Genomic DNA, 18,540 nt, shown 5'->3' with positions numbered 1-18,540 from the left:
TTCCTCAGGTACTTACAACCTGTTGCAATCATATTTGTTTCATAGTATGCTTTCTCTCTTCCAACTCTAATTGTCTCATATAGTAGATCAGAAATTCCTTAACTGAACAAGCAAACCTGAAGAAAATTCTAACTTGCTTTACCTAGTACCACAATGTTTACACCCCAAATATGTAATTGTTTCTTCATTATACACATGAACACCTAAATGATTTTGAAGTCTATGCATTTACCCAGTTCATCCCAGAGTTGCCTATACTTGTCAGTCATTGCAGTTCCTTGTTGTGTCCAAAGCGACAGACGAGGATCAGCCATGAACTGTTCTGTTATCAATGTCAACATGCGAGCTCCATTTGAATCTCTCATCTTTAGCATCTCTCGCACCTAGGAAATGAGTCTTTTAATATAAACTTGAAAAAACCCCAAAACAAACCACAGTACAGACAATATGCTGAAGTGTTAAACATTCCACCTCTGTTAAATAAGACATATAATTTATATATTTGATGTGAAATTTTTAAGTAAAAAAAATAATCTGCCTTCCCAATTTTAACAATTTTTAGTTTCAGTATCCCATTGCAATTCTGCAAACACACTTCTTCCACAATTAATCCACAGGTGTATTATGCAAGCTGCTGCAAGACCATAATTTCTACAGGTCTCTCCAACATTTTGAAGGTAGGAAGGAAGAAAACAGCAAAGCTGCAGACAGTTGAAATGCTGCTTCATATTGTTAAACTAATCTCAAGGCACACTAGATTGCGTCGCATTGCATTATTAACTTCCTATCTTGTTCCCAGGGCTTTGTCTTGTTTTAGAACATCAGGACTTTGAGTGAGACCTGAACAAGTACAGACTGGATGGGGGAGTGGGGGGAGAGAAAAGAGGGAAGTTTGAGTACTCAACATACCTTTGCAAAAAGCAAATTGAGTTGCTTCCCTGATCCATGGTATCCACCCTGGGAGAGGAAGTGTTTAACCTGTTCTTGGACCTGTTCCTCATCCAAATGCCAGCAGTTTTCATCATCTATGCTAGCACCTGCTGTTGGGTCAGGAGCACCTGCAAACAGCAAGAAGATAAATAATTATGTTCTATATAAAGAAGAGGTTTGTGGGTCCAGGGCAAATTAGTACTACAAAGGGGTTTGGATTTGTTTATTGTCCCATTTTGGATGTCTTGACTTTAAAGGTTCTTTAAAATAGACCTAAATTTCTCCTAAGTAGTCTTAAGCACTTAGAAATGACAGCTTATGAAAAGGTATTTAAACAAACAATATTTTATAATAAAACATTAAAATCAAGATGAGTTTCTTCCTCCCACCTCAGCAGTTATTCTAGAATGCTTTTACAAACAAAATTACACTTAGCATAACAACTTCAACAACTGCAATGTTAAAACTACTCTCCCCAGAACACGTGTGTGCTTTCTGTACCTTCAGCAATCTTGCTCAGGTTTAAGTTACTGCTAATAAGCACTGCTATTGATGAACATGAGGAAAATCATCACTTCAGTGCCTTTGAGCTGTGATGGCTCTGCAAAGCTAAACAAAGAATAACGAATAAAAAATAATTCTCTAGTAAATCCAAAGTCTTTTCACACTAAAGGCATTAACATAAATAAGTTACAGTTGTGTAAGATTGTGGTGCTTCTGAAGGAGCATTTTTACATTAGGCAATGTCGTCAGCACACAGTCAATTCAAAGCAACTCCATCTGAATTAGCTTAGTGCCAGCTGAAGTGACTGGATTTACATCAGGCAGTGCTTTAGCCACAGGTTGCTCTAACTAAAATTTTGTAGTTGAGATCAGTGATTTTCCCCTTATGGCCTTTTCTAAAGTCTGGCAAAAATAAAACAAGTTCTTGCAGTATCTAACAATCTACATATTTCTGAAGAAACCTGAATCTTCATTGGATATTTTTAACAGGTATTCTAACTGAAAATGTTGAAAAGCACTTATCTAGACTCTCAGGGGGCAAAATGGTAATGCATCACCATACTCAGATGTAAGGAATTTTAATCATGCCCAAGACTGAAGTTAATTTGGCATTTTGTTTTAGGGCTTGTCACAACTGTGTAATCTCTATCTCTGTTAGGTTTTGAGAAGATGTTAGAAATTGAATTGCATCACACTATCACTTTTAAATCCCAGATAATGTTACCTCTGTAGCCAATACTAAAAGAAGGATACTGGCAGGGAAGGAAAATTACATTATCAGATTTGTAAAAATTTACTTTCAAAGAAGTCCTGAGAACATGAAAAGCAAAGATAGCTACAACTCTTTAGATGTATATAAACATTGATTCTATTGATTTAAGCCTTTATTTCACAATTGTATCTCTGCCATATAAGGGAATCTTTTAAGCGGTTGCAGAGAATGCTAGAAACTTTATTTAATGAAAATACAACCAGACGATTTAGAGGGTCAGAGGGATGTCTTGTCTACTAGTTGCTGAGAGAGTAAAAAAGTCTTTCAACTCAGCAACTTCCTAAACTGCCTCCAACATCAGAGCCTACAGCTGTGAACATTGCACTATTGTCCATATATATTTTTTAGATTAATAAGAAATTGTGTTTTTGAAGATGCAAAAGAACTCTTCTGCCTTCCACAGGAACCATAAGACTGTCTTAGAAGACAGGAAACCAGTTCAAGACAGTATAAAACCCAAGGAATGAGAAACTTGCCTTTCTGTGAGTACTTCCATCTTTACCATGTTAATTTTAAGGGGTTTTAAATTCAGTCAGCTACATGTATCACATGCTGATAAGTCTTCAGTTGCAAAAAACTAGATTAAAAGGGAAATCAAGCCACATGAGATCAAGCAGTGCAGTTGTTGAACAGACCCAGGTTTGTAGTATCACCTTGCAAATAGTTTAAATATTTTATTGCTCTAAAACAGAAGAAAAACCTGTGAAAAGGAAATATATAAAAAGCACCAATATACAAAACACATATTTATCCCCCACTTGAAGGGAAATTTATCTTTAAATAATCTTGGTATTGTTACCAAACAAATTATATTTCTTTAAAAAGGAATATATGCACTAGTGGGGGAAAATGTTGGGACCTAATCAACAAGAGGGGAGATTTAATCTTTGAAACAGATAGTGGCTGATGGGCAAGCTCTGGGTGATGTCCATGTATTAGAAAAACAATTAAAGTTAGCACTTGACATGCTTTGGTGCTCTCAGACTCGGGGGAGGAAGTTAAACCCTGAGAGAAAGATACATTGCTGAGAACTGGACAGCAGGAATACAGAATTTATAGACTACAAGGACATTTTGCAGAAACCAGAGATAAGGAAGAAACTAAAAAAGACAATTCAGCAATTGTTCTGAAACTCTCCCTATCTGGGAAAAAGATAATAAAAAGACTGAAAATGTGAACTAATTAGGATGAGAAGCAATAAATCATTAACCAATAGATGATAGAATTCTAATTAGTAGACAATGTAACTTGTAGCCAATGAACGCAAATTCCTTTGTTTGCTAAAATGTATAAATACATAGAAGTTTTTATAATTGGTGTATATTCTTGGTGGATTGATTCCCCATGTACCTCAGCACTGCATAAAACACTGCCAACTTTCTTACCTAACAAACTGGTTGGAGAGATTATTTCCTGTTTTTTTGGTGAAAGTATGGCTACATTTAACTTGTATTTTAAAAATCCTGAGATTTCTCAGCTGTTGACCTGACCAGATGATCCCTCTACAAGCAGGGAATGGATATTCATCTGTTCATGTTTGAACTGGTGATATGTGTTCTGGTGAATGGTGGCAGTTTTCACTATTGTATTAGAATTATCACTTAATGGTGAATTTCTCACTGTTGTAATTCACTTGGTGATGGGTTTTCATGCAGAGGAAGACACCAGGTCTTTGTCACTCAAGATGTTCCCAAGCCTCCTGAGTTGTGTTTGTTCTTCTTTGCAAAGGGCCCTGCAAGGGATTACAAATACTTCTTTCTTTCTTTTTAAAACTAAAAAGGTGAGATGTTGGCCTGGGAACCAAGAAAGCAACCAGTTTCTCAAGCTGCAGGAGCTCTGCTCTCAGGCTTCTCAAGGACGAGGAATCCAAAGCAAAGATTATAACACCTGCAGTGTACATGACTACTCACGGAGTGTGTTTTTAAAAGGGTGTTTCTCCTCTGTCCAATGAAATGTCTTTAAATTGTTTTCCACAATGTGTGCTATTTAAATCCATTATTTCCTTCAATAACTGCTCTTTCTTGCTCATGTAAGAAAGTCGCCATGTTACTGTTTCTTTTCACTGATTGGAACCACATACAGTAACACTCAGCTACACTTCCCTATTCAGAGGGGAAAAAAATTCTTTCCATAACTGTTTACATTTAAAAAAAAAACTCATTATGATGCCATTTTGTTTTTTTCTTTATTTCTTTTATATGTTCTCCATATTCTTCACACATATATTTGCAGCTCTGTAGCCTATTGTACTAGTGGCTGGTTTTCCCAGTACTTTTCCATGGCCTTTCCCTAGGTAGAAAGACAAATTCCAGAGCTCCAGGCCTCAGAGGGTACAAGGCCTCAGTCCATCTTGGTTCTTCCTGGGAACCAAGGCCGAGAAAAACACTTTGAGATACATTTCATGGACAAAGGATAACTAGTGCAGACAGGGGGACTCCAGAGAAGGGACTTGACCTGGAGGGGGAATTGCATCATCACTTGTCTTCCTACTTGGTGCTTTTTATCAATTATGCTTATTTCCTAAAACCTATAAAAATGTACACACCTCTGGAGGGTGGGCTTTTATGGACATCTTTCCATAACTGCCCTGAAGGCTTTCAAACAAAGATCTACTCTTATATTACCGCCTTACTAAAATTATCTCGAGTTTCATTTCCAGGTGGGAAAAAAAGGCAACAATCAGTCAGTTTGCACTATACCTTCCCCAGTGGCTCAGCATTACTATACTTACACCAGTGCTATTTTCATGCCACTGGGTAAGAAGACTATAAAAACTGAAGAGATCAAGCTGAGGGTTTGAGCTCTACAATGCTATTCAGCATAGTACTACAGGTACTTCTGACTCAGAGCAATATTTTCTCACAAGATCATATATAGGCTACACTCGTGTAATGGTTTGAAAGCAAAACCAGTGAGAGACCCCAAGTCAGAAATACGATTTTAATAGGAAAAAAGAGAGAAAAATAAAATACATGCAATAGTACAAAAAAAAAAAAAAACACAGACAGAGTCAGAATACTACATGACACCCTGCTAGTTAGGGTGGTGGTAGCAGTCCAGATGAAGTGGTCTTGTTCAAGTAGTGATCCTGTAGAAAGATCGTGTAGCTTTTGTCCTCTGGAAACCAGTGGGTAAGGGCTACCTTGGTGTTCCAAATCTCAGTTTTTATCTAGATAGGAAATGTTTGGCTCCTCCCCCTGGGTGAAGCATCTCACAATGGGATGATGTAATTTTATCAGTCATGCAGTGGGACTCAATGGCCCATGAACAGAAGATATCTTCCTGGAGGAAGGATGGGTCATGGGAAAGATAAAGAACATTGCCCCACCTGGTTTTTAACAGATGGCCCATTAGGAGAGGATATCTCCCACAGAGATAAGAATCACTGCCCCACTTGGTTTCAGCAGATAATGATAGAATACATACTTTTGGGCACATCTTTACATTGTAACCTGGGACATAATCCACCCCTTATTCTATTACCATCTACATCATACCCAAACCAATACCCTCTTATAGACATAAATATATATATAATATATATATATAAAATAGAGAATGAAATTTTATACACTGGTCTCACTTAAAATTAGGTCTCCTTGTGGCACACACCGGGTTTCTCCATCTTTCCGCATTACCCACCAAATGTAACCGGTTCTTTGAGCAAAAACAATCCCACGGATGGGTTTGTCTTTGCCCGCAGTGGGATTTATCCAAACAGTCTTTCCTAAAATACCTTTCATGTGTACCACAAGGACTTTGTCTCCATCCACTGTGTGCAGGGGTTCAGACTGGGCAGGACCAGCTCGATTGATGGACCCTTGGGTTTTGACCCTCCATGTTGCCTTTGCTAAGTTCATTTCCCAATTTTTGAAGGTTCCTTCACTAAGTTCCTTCAGGCTAGTTTTAAGGAGTCCATTGCACCATTCAACTTTCCCAGCAGCTGGTGCATGGTAAGGGATGTGATATATGCATTCATAATCATGTTCTCTGGCCCAGATATTTATAAGGCCATTCTTGAAATGGGTTCCGTTGTCCGACTCAATTCTCTCAGGGGTGCCATGTCTCCACAGGACTTGCATTTCTAGGCCCAAGATGGTGTTCCAGGCAGTAGCATGAGGCAAAGGGTAGGTCTCCAGCCATCCAGTGGTGGCTTCCACAATCGTCAGCACGTAGTACTTGCCTTGGTGGGTTTGGGGAAGGGTGATGTAATCAATTTGCCAGGCTTCCCCATACCTGTACTTTGATCGTCGTCCACCGTACCACAGAGGCTTCACCCGCTTGGCCTGTTTTATTGCAGCACAGGTCTCACAGTTGTGGATGACCTGTGAGATGTTGTCTATAGTAAGGTCCACCCCTCCGCCACGGGCCCAATGATATGTTGCATCTCTCCCCTGATGACCAAAAGCATCATGGGCCCAGTGAGCAAGGAATGATTCTCCCTTGTGCTGCCAGTCTAGATCTATCTGTGATACTTTCACCTTGGCAGCTCGGTCCACCTGCTCATTGTTGTGATGCCTTTCATTAGTCCGACTCTTGGGTACGTACGTATCCTTGTCGAACCTTCACAGTGAACCTCTCTACTCAGGTGGCAATGTTCTCCCAAATCTCAGTGGCCCAGATGGGTTTCCCTCTGCGCTGCCAGTTGGTCTTTTTCCAGCGATCCAGCCATCCCCAGAGAGCATTAGCTACCATCCATGAGTCGGTGTAGAGATAGAGCCTCGGCCACTTCTCTTGTTCAGCAATATCCAAAGCCAACTGGATGGCTTTAAGCTCTGCGACCTGACTCGATCCACCTTGTCCCTCAGTAACTTGTGCAACTTGTTATGTGGGGCTCTATACTGCAGCTTTTCATTTACGGTTAGTGCCTACAATTCGGCAGGAACCATCAGTGAAGAGGGCATATCATCTTTCAGTCTCTGCTGGCTCTTCATATGGTGGGGCTTCCTCAGCAGGTGCAACTTCCTCCTCTTCTTCTTCAGAAGATAATTTAAAAGTCTTGCCTTCAGACCAGTTTGTAATTATTTCCAGAATCCCAGGGTGATTTGGATTTCCAATCTGGGTGCACTGAGTGATGAGGGCAATCCACTTGCTCCATGTGGTGTTGGTGACATGATGTGTGGAAGGAACCTTTCCCTTGAACATCCATCCCAGTACCAGTAGATGGGGTGCTAGGAGTGGCTGTGTTTCAGTGCCAATTAATTCTGAGGCCACTTGAACTTCTTCACAGGCAGCCAAGATCCCCCTCTCTGTTGGAGTGTAGTTGGCTTCAGACCCTTTGTAGCTTCAGCTTCAGAATCCCAGTGGTCGACCCCAAGTCTCACCAGGCACCTTCTGCCAAAGGCTCCAGGACAAGCCATGGTTCCCGGTGGCAGAATAAAGCACATTCTTCACCTCTGGTCCTGTCCTGACTGGGCTAAGGGCTACTGCATGAGCGATCTCCTGTTTGATCTGGGCAAAGGCTTGCTACTGCTCAGCACCCCAGTGGAGATCGTTCTTCTTGCAGGTGACCAGGTAGAGAGGGCTCACGATCTGGCTGTACTTGGGAACGTGCATACTCCAAAAGCCTATGGCACCTAGGAATGCTTGTTTTTCCTTCTTGCTGGTCAGTGGAGAGATAGCAGTGATCTTGTTGATTACCTCTGTTGGGATCTGATGACGTCCATCTTGCCACCCGACTGCTAGAAACTGAATTTCTTGAGCCAGTCCCTTAACCTTACTTCGCTTAATGGCAAAACAAGCTTTCAGCAGTATCTGGATAATCTTCTCTCCTTTCTCGAAGCCTTCCCCTGCTATACTCCCCCATACAATGATGTCATCGATATACTGTAGATGTTCGGGAGCCTCGTCCTTTTCCACTGCGGTCTGGATCAGTCCATGGCAGATGGTGGGACTGTGCTTCCACCCCTGGGGCAGTCGATTCCAGGGGTACTGCATTCCCCTCCAGGTGAAGGCAAACTGGGGCCTGCACGCTGCTGCCAAAGGAATGGAAAAGGCGGCATTGGCAATATCGATGGTCGCGTACCACTTTGCTGCCTTGGACTCCAGCTTGTACTAAAGCTTCAACATGTCTGGTACGACAGCGCTCAGTGGTGATGTGACCTCATTCAGGCCGTGGTAATCCACTGTCAGTCTCCATTCTCCACTGGACTTACACACTGGCCATATAGGGCTGTTGAAAGGTGAACGAGCCTTGCTGACCACCCCTTGGCTCTCCAGTTTACAACTCATCTCATGGATGGGAATCACAGAGTCTCTGTCGGTATGGTATTGACAACGGTGTACTGTTGCTGTGGTGATTGGTACCTGTTGTTCTTCAGCTCTCAGAAGTTCCACAGCAGAGGGGTTGTCTGAGAGACCAGGCAAGGTATTCAGTTTTCTGATGTCTTCTCTCTCTACAGCAGCTATCCTGAAAGCCCAACGATATGCTTTTGGGTCTTTGAAATATCCATTTCTGAGACAGTCTATGCTGAGGATTCATGGGACCTCTGGGTCAGTCATGATGGGGTGTTTCTGCCACCCATTCCCAGTTAAACTCACTTCGGCCTCCAATACACTCAGCTGCTGGGATCCTCCTTTTACCCCAGAAATAGAAATGGATTCTGCTCCTACATACCTTGATGGCATCAGGTACATTGGGCACCCGTGTCAACCAAAGCCAGGCCATCAGATCCACACAGTCCATTAGATCCGATTGTCCCTCTCCTCTACCTGGCTAGAGGCAGGTCCCCTCTATTCCTGGTCTTGGTACACGTTGCTCTCTTCCTGTAAATAGATTCCTGTGGTCCCATCAAGAGGATCAGTCATATCATCATTCTGATACTGTCTGGAGTTCTGTGCATGAGAGACCAGAGCAGGGTTGACTCTAGATGAGCTTCTTGTGTTAGGTGCCCCTCTTTTCAGTTCACTTACCTGGGCTGCTAAGGAGGAGGTGGGTTTTCCATCCCATTTCCTCATGTCTTCTCCATGCTCCTGAAGGAAAAACCAGAGGTTAAATTGTGGAGTGTATTCTTTCTCCCTGGCTGGGGAACGCTAGCTCCTAATGGCAGAGGTTCTTGTTGGTTCTGGTGAGATGTGGTAGTTTTCTTCCTTAAGTTCCTTTTTTAGTTTCTGATGGCCCTCTTCAATCAAACTCTGGACTTGCTCAACCAGCCTTGTTTCCACGGACGAAACCTGGGTACGAAATGGGGTGGTGACAGTGTCCTCGTAAATTTTTAGTTTATTGACAAAGATGCCTACCATGTCCTCGTCTTCCATCCATTGCAGCGTTGCCAGGTAACAGTAGTACGTCTCTGGTCCAAGCCATGCAAATCTCAACTACATTTGCGATGTGCACCACACACAATCTAGGCTCTTAGGAAATCTCTTGTCTTCTGAAAAAATGATTGGCACCACAGCCAATTCACTCAGGCATCAGATACCTTGTTCCATTGTGCTCCATTTTTCTAGGTGCACCTGGAGGTCTTCTTTACAAAGGTATCTTTCCTTCACTTGTCAGCAGTCGCCGCCAGGGGCTGAGAGTTTCTTGGGTTCTCCCGATCCCCTGGTCAATGACCACATCCCGGGACAGCAATCCCAGTTGCCTGGCCTCACTTCCATCCATAATGGTGTCATTGGCTGCAGCATCCCAGATGCGGAGCAGCCAGGTCGGGATGGACTCGTTTGTCCGGCGAGTGAATTCCCTCTGCAGGTCACTCAGGGATAGAGAGTGACTGATGATTTCTGGCTCTGACTCTTCCACTGGGTATGAAGGTCCTACCGCATCCTCATCAGTCACTATACAGATTGATTTGCTCTTTGATTTCTACTTCTGAACGGAGGCAACTGCTACTGGTCTAGGTTGTTCTGGTTCGGTGATGGTTTGTGTGGAGATGCTGATGTACTTTTGGTTCCTTTCTCCTCTGTGTCAGTCTGTGTAGACATGGACACTTGCTTTGCATTTGGTTTCTTTCTCCTCTGTAGGGGTCTGCGTAGACACGGACACTATTGCTTTGCCTTTGGTTCCTTTCTCCTCTGTGACAGTCTGCATAGACAAGGATGCTGTTGCTTTGCCTTTGGTTCTTCTCTGTGACATTCTGAGTGGACATGGACTCTGTTGCTTTGCTTCTTTTTTCCTCTTCTTCAAGAAGACGCTGCACCACACCATGTAGTGTTTTGTTTCTAAGCATGTTGCAGGCTGTGCAGAGAAGACAAAGCAGAACAACCATACTATGCTGTCCTTGGCATCTAGAGACAACTCAACATTTCCAAAAACTGCTGTGTCAGTTCTGAAAGGCTGGAAAAAATCATTCTTTACCCCTCCCCCCAGGGACTGGACGCAACTGTTCAGGCCCCAGATGTAGCAACCTAGACAAGGACAAGCAAAGTTGAGTATATATTCCGAATTATGTTAATTGCCTCGGAGGTTATCATGTAATAGACATAATAGACCAATAAAGCAATTTTTATACCATACCCTGGTTTACACAGCAGCATTAAAACTGGCAGATAGTTCCCCATGTGGGGAAAAATATAGAGAGCTAGATGTAAGACCCATGTAAGCATGTTGAGCATCATAGCAAATAGGTGGCTTCTAAAATACAAAATTGTAATTCTGACTTTTCTCAGTACCACTTGCCCCATGTTGGACGCCAAAAATATGTAATGGTTTGAAAGCAAAACCAGTGAGAGACCCCAAGTCAGAAATACAAATTTAATAGGAAAAAAGAGAGAAAAATAAAATACATGCAATAGTACAAAAAAAAAAAAAAACACAGACAGAGTCAGAATACTACCTGACACCCTGCTAGTTAGGGTGGTGGTAGCAGTCCAGATGAAGTGGTCTTGTTCAAGTAGTGATCCTGTAGAAAGATCGTGTAGCTTTTGTCCTCTGGAAACCAGTGGGTAAGGGCTACCTTGGTGTTCCAAATCTCAGTTTTTATCTAGATAGGAAATGTTTGGCTCCTCCCCCTGGGTGAAGCATCTCACAATGGGATGATGTAATTTTATCAGTCATGCAGTGGGACTCAATGGCCCATGAACAGAAGATATCTTCCTGGAGGAAGGATGGGTCATGGGAAAGATAAAGAACATTGCCCCACCTGGTTTTTAACAGATAGCCCATTAGGAGAGGATATCTCCCACAGAGATAAGAATCACTGCCCCACTTGGTTTCAGCAGATAATGATAGAATACATACTTTTGGGCACACCTTTACAGTGTAACCTAGGACAGCTCAGTATGATCCAAATTTTTAACCAGAATGTATAAAAAATTTTCAATATACCTGTAACTGGCACTAGCTATGGTTTCTAATTTGCTGATCTTTGAATATGATTAGCAGTCTTCAGCAATAACCATGAACTAAAAAGGGAAGGAGAAGGCATGTCAGATTGGGCACAAGTCCAAACCCCGTTTGCAGCCCTGACAGCAACCAGGCATCCTGATGCTGCTGCTGGAGAAGCCTCAACTCCCACTGCCCATGTTATTCTTGTTTTAAGGTCGAGACATGACCATCTCCGCATCTCTCAACCAGGCACTTTTCCAGATCACTACACTCACAGTCAAGTCATTAAGGAAATTTCCCAGTTTGACCATTGACCCGAGATTTTCACTGCTGGGGCCAAAGCCCCTTTACAGCAGGTGGCTCCGGTGAGCTGACGGGTGCCCCACTTGACTCCCTACACACACCACAGTCAGAGCAGGTTTCCTCAGCAGCTCCACCCCAGGTTTCCCATAGCAGTCTCAGACCTCTGCTTCCTTTAAGTAATTTAATCATGGTGCAGTGACACAATAACAGCTGGTGCTGGTGCCTCTGAAGAGGGACCCTGAACAAAGGAATCCCTGGACTTTTACTACAGTCTGTGCACCCATTCCAGTGGTGATTTTGGGTCTGTAGTCTTCTCGTTGTTCATTGGTTTCTGCAGGGTGTCTGGGTGATTGACTGGCCAGAGCGAAAGGTCTGCTTGACCTTTGTTAGGCAAAGGATCGTGCCTGATCACAACTCATTGCCTGGGGCTCCAACCATTTCCCCCACCCAGGGCACATCTTGCAACTTGCACCATACCTACACACTGACCCATCGACCCTAGGTGTATTTATTCCTCACCAAAGTGAACACTGATTGATCTAGTCGGCTTCCTCGCCCTCTAGCACAACCATCATTCTTGAGCAACCGATATGATTTCTACACTGCTCCTTTTCTTCTGAAGAACGAGAAGTATCTAGATGGGAAAGATGGGTGCTAATGTCTTTAAAACTATTCGATGGGTGAGGGTCTTTAGGAGAAATGGGTGCTAATGTCTTCTAAATGAGTCTTAATATCTCTACAAACATCAAGCTTCACAAGTTTCTTACAGAACCCAGACAGTTTGACCAGACAGTTTGAACTCCTGAACTTTAGGGTAATAGGGCAAATGGGTCCACATGCAAAGTCTGTTGAAGAACTCAGATAGCCTGAACTTCTGAACTTTGGGGCAAAATGACAATACACATTCAAGGGGGAATATGTGGTAGGCCGTTTGGGAAGGCTGTGGCTTCCTAGTAACTCAGCCAAAGGGAAAAGGAAGACGGCAACATGCAACCAGGAGTTTAGGATAAAAATAGGCTGCGCCCTCCAAAACCTCAAGATAGACCCCATGGGGTATGCCCTAGTGGAATCTGTCCCTTTATTTGAATAAAGTTTCAGGACTCCTCTGTCTCCTTTGTGGACACTGGCTTTTCATAGCGTGGCTTTTACACACAATCTGAACAAGCAACAGGACTGCAGAAGGAAGCTGCCTTAGGAGCTGTGAAATGAAGTCCTAGCAGTAGCTGGCAAGTAGATCTGAAGGGTCAACCCAACGGCAGCAACCTTGCTTGGAGTGCAATGCTGCCCGGAGCAAGCACAAGGCTTCAGGAGATGGACATTTTGGCTGAGGAAAGGAACATGGGCAGCCCTGAATTTAATCACTGCAATGCAGTTTGGTACCAACACCAAATCCCTTTCCCCAATTCTAAACTGAGGATAAGTGTTACTTTAAAGGGGTGTCATGAGGATAAATTAGTACCCAACTGAACTATGAAAGAGAAAAGCACTGTATGCTAAATATTAAAACCTGTAATCAAACTGTTTCACTTTATAGACACTAACAGATTAATCTCCCTTCCTTCAACTTCTGACTTTGTTAACTTTTGTCTTGACTGGGTTTTGAAATAAGTTTAACATCATGTATTTACAGTTAAATACAATAAGTAAAGTATTTACACTCAGTCTATAGATACAACCATATATACATGCTCCTGCTCTTTTACTAAAATTGATAAATTGCAAACTTAGTAATAAAAACAGGAATACCATGCACATTTTTTGTAACACTGAATACCCAAATACATTTTGAAAACAGGGTAAAAACCTTTTATATTTATGGTCATAGCAGGTTGTATCTTAAATATAATAAACTCCCAAGCTATAAGAAGCAGCAGCATTTAAAAAAAAACTTAAGGACTTTGATCATTACATTAGAAATTTTAAAAGCAACTACTTTCAAACTGAGCAACCACATTAAAGAACCGGTGTTATATATAAAGAACTTAATCTTGAAAAGTAAATAGAAACAAAGAGGGGGTTTAACTAAAATAGGCAAAGAATAACCTATATCACAAATTACTCAGGGTACAATAGTAAACTCAATAAGCCAAAATAAGATTCAATACGGCGTAATGCTGGGTCCTGCATGTGGGTCACAACAACCCTATGCAGTGCTACAGGCTGGGGGAAGGGTAACTGGACTTAGGGGTGCTGACTGACAGTTGGCTGAACAGGAACTAGCAGTGTGTCCATGTGGCCAAGAAGGCCAATGGCATCCTGACCTGTGTCAGCAATAGTGTGGCTAGTGGGACCAGGGAAGTGATTGTCCCTCTGTACTTGGCACTGGTGAGGCCGCACATCAAATCTTGTGTTCAGTTCTGGACCCCTCACTACAAGAAAGATATTGAGGTGATGGAGTGTGTCCAGAAAAGGGCAACAGGGCTATGGAAGGGTCTGGAGAGTAAGTCCTATCAGAAGTGGCTGAGAGAGCTGAGGGTGCTTAGTCAGAGAAAAGGAGGTTCAGGGGGACCTTCTCATTCTCTACCTGACAGGAGGTTCTAGCAAGGTGGGGGTAGGTGTCTTTTCCCAGACAAGTAGCAACAGGACAAGAGGACATGGCCTCAAGCTGTGCCAGGGGAGGTTAAGGTTGGACATCAGAAAGAATTTGTTCATGGAAAGGGTTGTCAAGCATTTGAATAGACTGCCCAGGGAGGTTTTGGAGTCTCCATCCCTGGAGGTGTTCAAGAAACAAGTGGACTTGGCACTTAGTGCTGTGGTCTAGTTGACAAGGTTGAGATCGTTGAAAGGTTGGACTTGATGATCTCAGCGGTCTTTGCCGACCTTAATGATTCTGTGCTTCTATGATTCTAAATTTTTGTTAGTATAACGGCAGAATGTGGAGTCTTCTAAGTAAACTGCTTCCCTGGTCCTTATTTCTGAAGTATCACAAGAGTTGTTTTAATCTTCAAACGAAACAATGCTACATTATTTACTCAGCCATGCTTAATTTTTTGAACTTAATTTTATAAAAATCTTATGAATTTAATTATACAAGTAAAATGTAGATTAATTTTTATTACAGTAATTTCACGACCATAAGGCGCACCGGACTATAAGGCGCATGCGCCGGGAGTTGGCAAAATTCGCAACTTTGTAGATCAGATAAGGCGCACCGGACTATAGGGCGCACTTTTTTTTTGCAGCGAGGCTCCGCCCCCAGCTCCCTCCGCGCGGTTGCTGGCCGAGGCCCCGCCTCAACCCGGCAGTCATTGGCCCCCGGGCCCGCCTGTACCTGGCAGGGGCGGTGCCGCGGGGCCCCAGGCTCGCCTGCATCCGGCGGGGCCGGGGCATGGCCGCCACCCCTCCGTGCTGCCTCTCCGGGGCCGGGCTATGGCCGCCGCCCCTCCGTGCTGGCTCTCCGGGGCCGGGCTATGGCCGCCGCCCCTCCGTGCTGCCTCTCCGGGGTCGGGCTATGGCCGCCGCCCCTCCGTGCTGCCTCTCCGGGGCCGGGCTATGGCCACCGCCCCTCCGTGCTGCCTCTCTGGGGCCGGGCTATGGCTACCGCCCCTCCGTGCTACCTCTCCGGGGCCGGGCTATGGCCGCCGCCCCTCCGTGCTGCCTGCACGGGGCCGGTGGGTGCCTGTGGAGGGGCGGCTCCGCCTGCACGGGGCCCGGGGGGTGCCTCTGGACGGGCCGTCCCGCTTGCACGGGGCTGAGGGGTGCCTCTAGAGGGACGGCTCCGCCTGCACGGGGCCCGGGCGTGCCTCTGGAGGGACGGCTCCGCCTGCACGGGGCCGGGGGGTGCCTCTAGAGGGACGGTTCCGCCTGCACGGGGCCCGGGCGTGCCTCTGGAGGGACGGCCCCGCCTGCACGGGGCCCGGGCGTGCCTCTGGAGGGACGGCTCCGCCTCCACGGGGCTGGGGGGTGCTTCTAGAGGGGCCGTCCCGCCTGCACGGGGCCAGGGGGTGCCTGTGGAGGGGCGGCTCTGCCTCCACGAGGCCCGGGCGTGCCTCTGTAGGGGCCGTGCCGCCTCCACGGGGCCAGGGGGTGCCTCTGGAGGGGCGGCTCCACCTCCACGGGGCCGGGGGGTGCCTGTGGAGGGGCGGCTCCACCTGCACGGGGCCGGGGGGTGCCTCTGGACGGGCCGTCCCGCTTGCACGGGGCCGGGGGGGTGCCTCTAGAGGGGCCGTCCCGCTTGCACGGGGCTGGGGGGTGCCTCTAGAGGGGCCGTCCCGCTTGCACGGGGCTGGGGGGTGCCTCTAGAGGGGCCGTCCCGCTTGCACGGGGCTGGGGGGTGCCTCTGGAGGGACGGCTCCGCCTGCACGGGGCCGGGGCGTGCCTCTGGAGGGGCGGCTCCGCCTGCACGGGGCCAGGGCGTGCCTCTGGAGGGACGGCTCCGCCTCCACGGGGCTGGAGGGTGCCTGTGGAGGGATGGCTCCGCCTCCACGGGGCTGAGGGGTGCCTGTGGAGGGGCGGCTCCGCCTGCACGGGGCCGGGGGGTGCCTCTGGACGGGCGGCTTCGCCTGCACGGGGCCGGGGCGTGCTTCTAGAGGGGCCGTCCCGCCTGCACGGGGCCGGGGTGTGCCTCTGGAGGGACGGCTCCGCCTGCACGGGGCCGGGGCGTGCCCGCCCCTGCTCCGCCCCACCTCCACCTGACAACCATGGCCCTGCCGGCTCCCCCCGTGGCTCGCAGCTCGCACTTCCGGGTAGGCAATTTTTTTGAACTTTGTCCATCAGATAAGCCTCACCGGACTATAAGGCGCACTTCCGGGTTCCAGGGAAAATTTTAGTCAAAAGGGTGCGCCTTATAGTCGTGAAATTACTGTAAATATAATCTCATGGCAGAATCAAGAAGATATGGGAAAACAATTACAACTAAAAGCATGTGTACTATGCAAAGATTGAATGGTCTAAACTAGAAACCAATAATGTTGTATGTTGATTCACAGCAGAATAGTAACTGGTTTTATAAACTTAGTGTGTTCAGAATTATTCTAAATAGTAATTATATAGAAACAAACCTGATAAAATTACTTATTAGAAAATATTATGCCTTAGCTTCCCCAAAAGATTAAAAGTTTAGAAATAAGTCATTTCATCTTCTGTTTCATTTCATAACTCTTGGGTAAAATATACCAACTGTTCAGTAGTACATAACATTAAAGAAAAACAGGAACTACTGTGAAGTAGACAGTGCTAATAAGACAAAATGTAAAGAAAGTACTGGTGTGATGGTTTTGACTGAGTTAGTGTTAATTTTTTCCATGTAGTTTCTATGGGTGTATTGGGTTTGCATGACCAGGTTTTCGTAGTGGGGAAGCTACAGGAGTGTCTTCTGTGAGAAGCTGTCAGAAGCTTCCCCCACGTCCATCAGAGCCAGTTCCAGTCGGCTCCACTATAAATTCCCTGCTGCCCAAGGCCAAGCCCATCAGTGAAAGCAGTAGCATCTCTGTGATAACATATTTAAGAATGGGAAAGAAATTACAGCACAGAAGCAATCTGGGCCAGCATAGAGAGGAATGAGAATATGTGAGAGGAAAAACTATGCAGACACCAGGGTGAGTGGAGAAGGAGGGGGAGGAAGTGTTCCAGGTCTGATAGCTGAGATTCCCCTGCAGCCCACAGTGAAGACCATGGTGAGGCAGCTGTTTCCCTGCAACCTATGGAGGCCCACAGGGGTGCAGAGGTCCAGCTGTAGCCCGTGGAGAAGCCCCATGCTGAGGAGGTGGATGTGCCTAAAGGAGGCTGTGATCCTGTGGGAAACCCCTGATGGAGCAGGGTCCTGGCAGGACCTGTGACCCTGTGGAGAGTGTAACCCATGCTGGAGCAGGTTTGGTGGCAGGAGATGTGACCCTGTGAGGGACCTACACTTGAGCAGACTGTTCCTGAAGGACTGTACCACGTGGAAGAGTCCTACATTGGAGCAGTTTGTGAAGAACTGTATCATGCCAGAAAGAGTCACGTTGGAGAAGGTTATGGAGAACTGTTTCCTGTGGGAAGGTGTGCTGGTATGAAAGTAAAGTGGCGGGAGAAATGAACCCCACTCAATTACCTTAAGAGAGATTTCAGGACAAAGTTACAATTTAATAGAGAGATTACAATAAATGCAATTATACACAGAAAACTGGCTTAAACCCACAAAATCAATCTGGCACCCTGTTGGTCAGGGTGATGGTTGCAGTCCTATCAAGTGGTGGTTGCAGTTGAAAGCAGTGGTCCTGTGGAAGTTTTGGTCTTCCTCTGGATCTGTCAAGCGATGGTGGTGGTGATGTCCCAAATCCCCAAAACCAGAGATTATATATGCTTAGGTTTGGGTGGTAATGCTCAGTACCTCCCCCGGGGTGGGGACTTTCACAATGCAATGATGTAATACTGTGAGTTATTGCAGCTGCCTATTCTGCCAGTGCCATTGAGTCCATTATGGCCCATTACCAGAGGTGACCACCTCATGATGGATGTGACTGTGATGATGCTTCCCCAGAGGGATTTATCATAGCTGAGTCATTGGTGTGAAGAAATAGAAACACTACCCTGCCTTGCAGGGTTGCCTCTTTTTTCCTTATTTCATTTAACATCCATCTTGTAGCCTGAGGTGTTAAGTGTGCACTGGGCAGCTACTGCAAATGACCCATCAGAGTCGTATATACTGTTTGTTACACCCACATACTGCTAAACGGGCACTCTACTGTAACCAGGACAGAGGGAACCCACATTGGAGCAGGGGAAGAGTGTGAGGAGGTGAGGAGTCCTCCCCCTGAGGAGAAAGCAATGGCAGAAAGAATATGTG

General features: G+C 45.6%; 1 protein-coding gene across 3 annotated transcripts in view; it reads right to left on the bottom strand.

Moving 5' to 3' along the window:
* The window catches only part of LOC117005069 (zinc finger SWIM domain-containing protein 6), a 255,440-nt gene that overhangs the window by 81,641 nt on the left and 155,259 nt on the right, over nt 1-18,540 (bottom strand). For all 3 annotated transcript variants that reach the window (XM_033076307.1, XM_033076305.1, XM_033076308.1), the window contains exons 3-4: nt 910-1,058; nt 233-383 (exon numbers count right to left, since the gene is read on the bottom strand). In XM_033076307.1, coding sequence (XP_032932198.1) covers nt 233-383; nt 910-1,058 — 300 coding nt within the window. The remainder of the gene's footprint in view (nt 1-232; nt 384-909; nt 1,059-18,540) is intronic.

The sequence above is a fragment of the Catharus ustulatus genome, chromosome W (genome assembly GCF_009819885.2).
Source record: "Catharus ustulatus isolate bCatUst1 chromosome W, bCatUst1.pri.v2, whole genome shotgun sequence".
NCBI classification, from domain to species: domain Eukaryota; kingdom Metazoa; phylum Chordata; class Aves; order Passeriformes; family Turdidae; genus Catharus; species Catharus ustulatus.
This window is presented reverse-complemented; position numbering and strand designations above follow the sequence as displayed.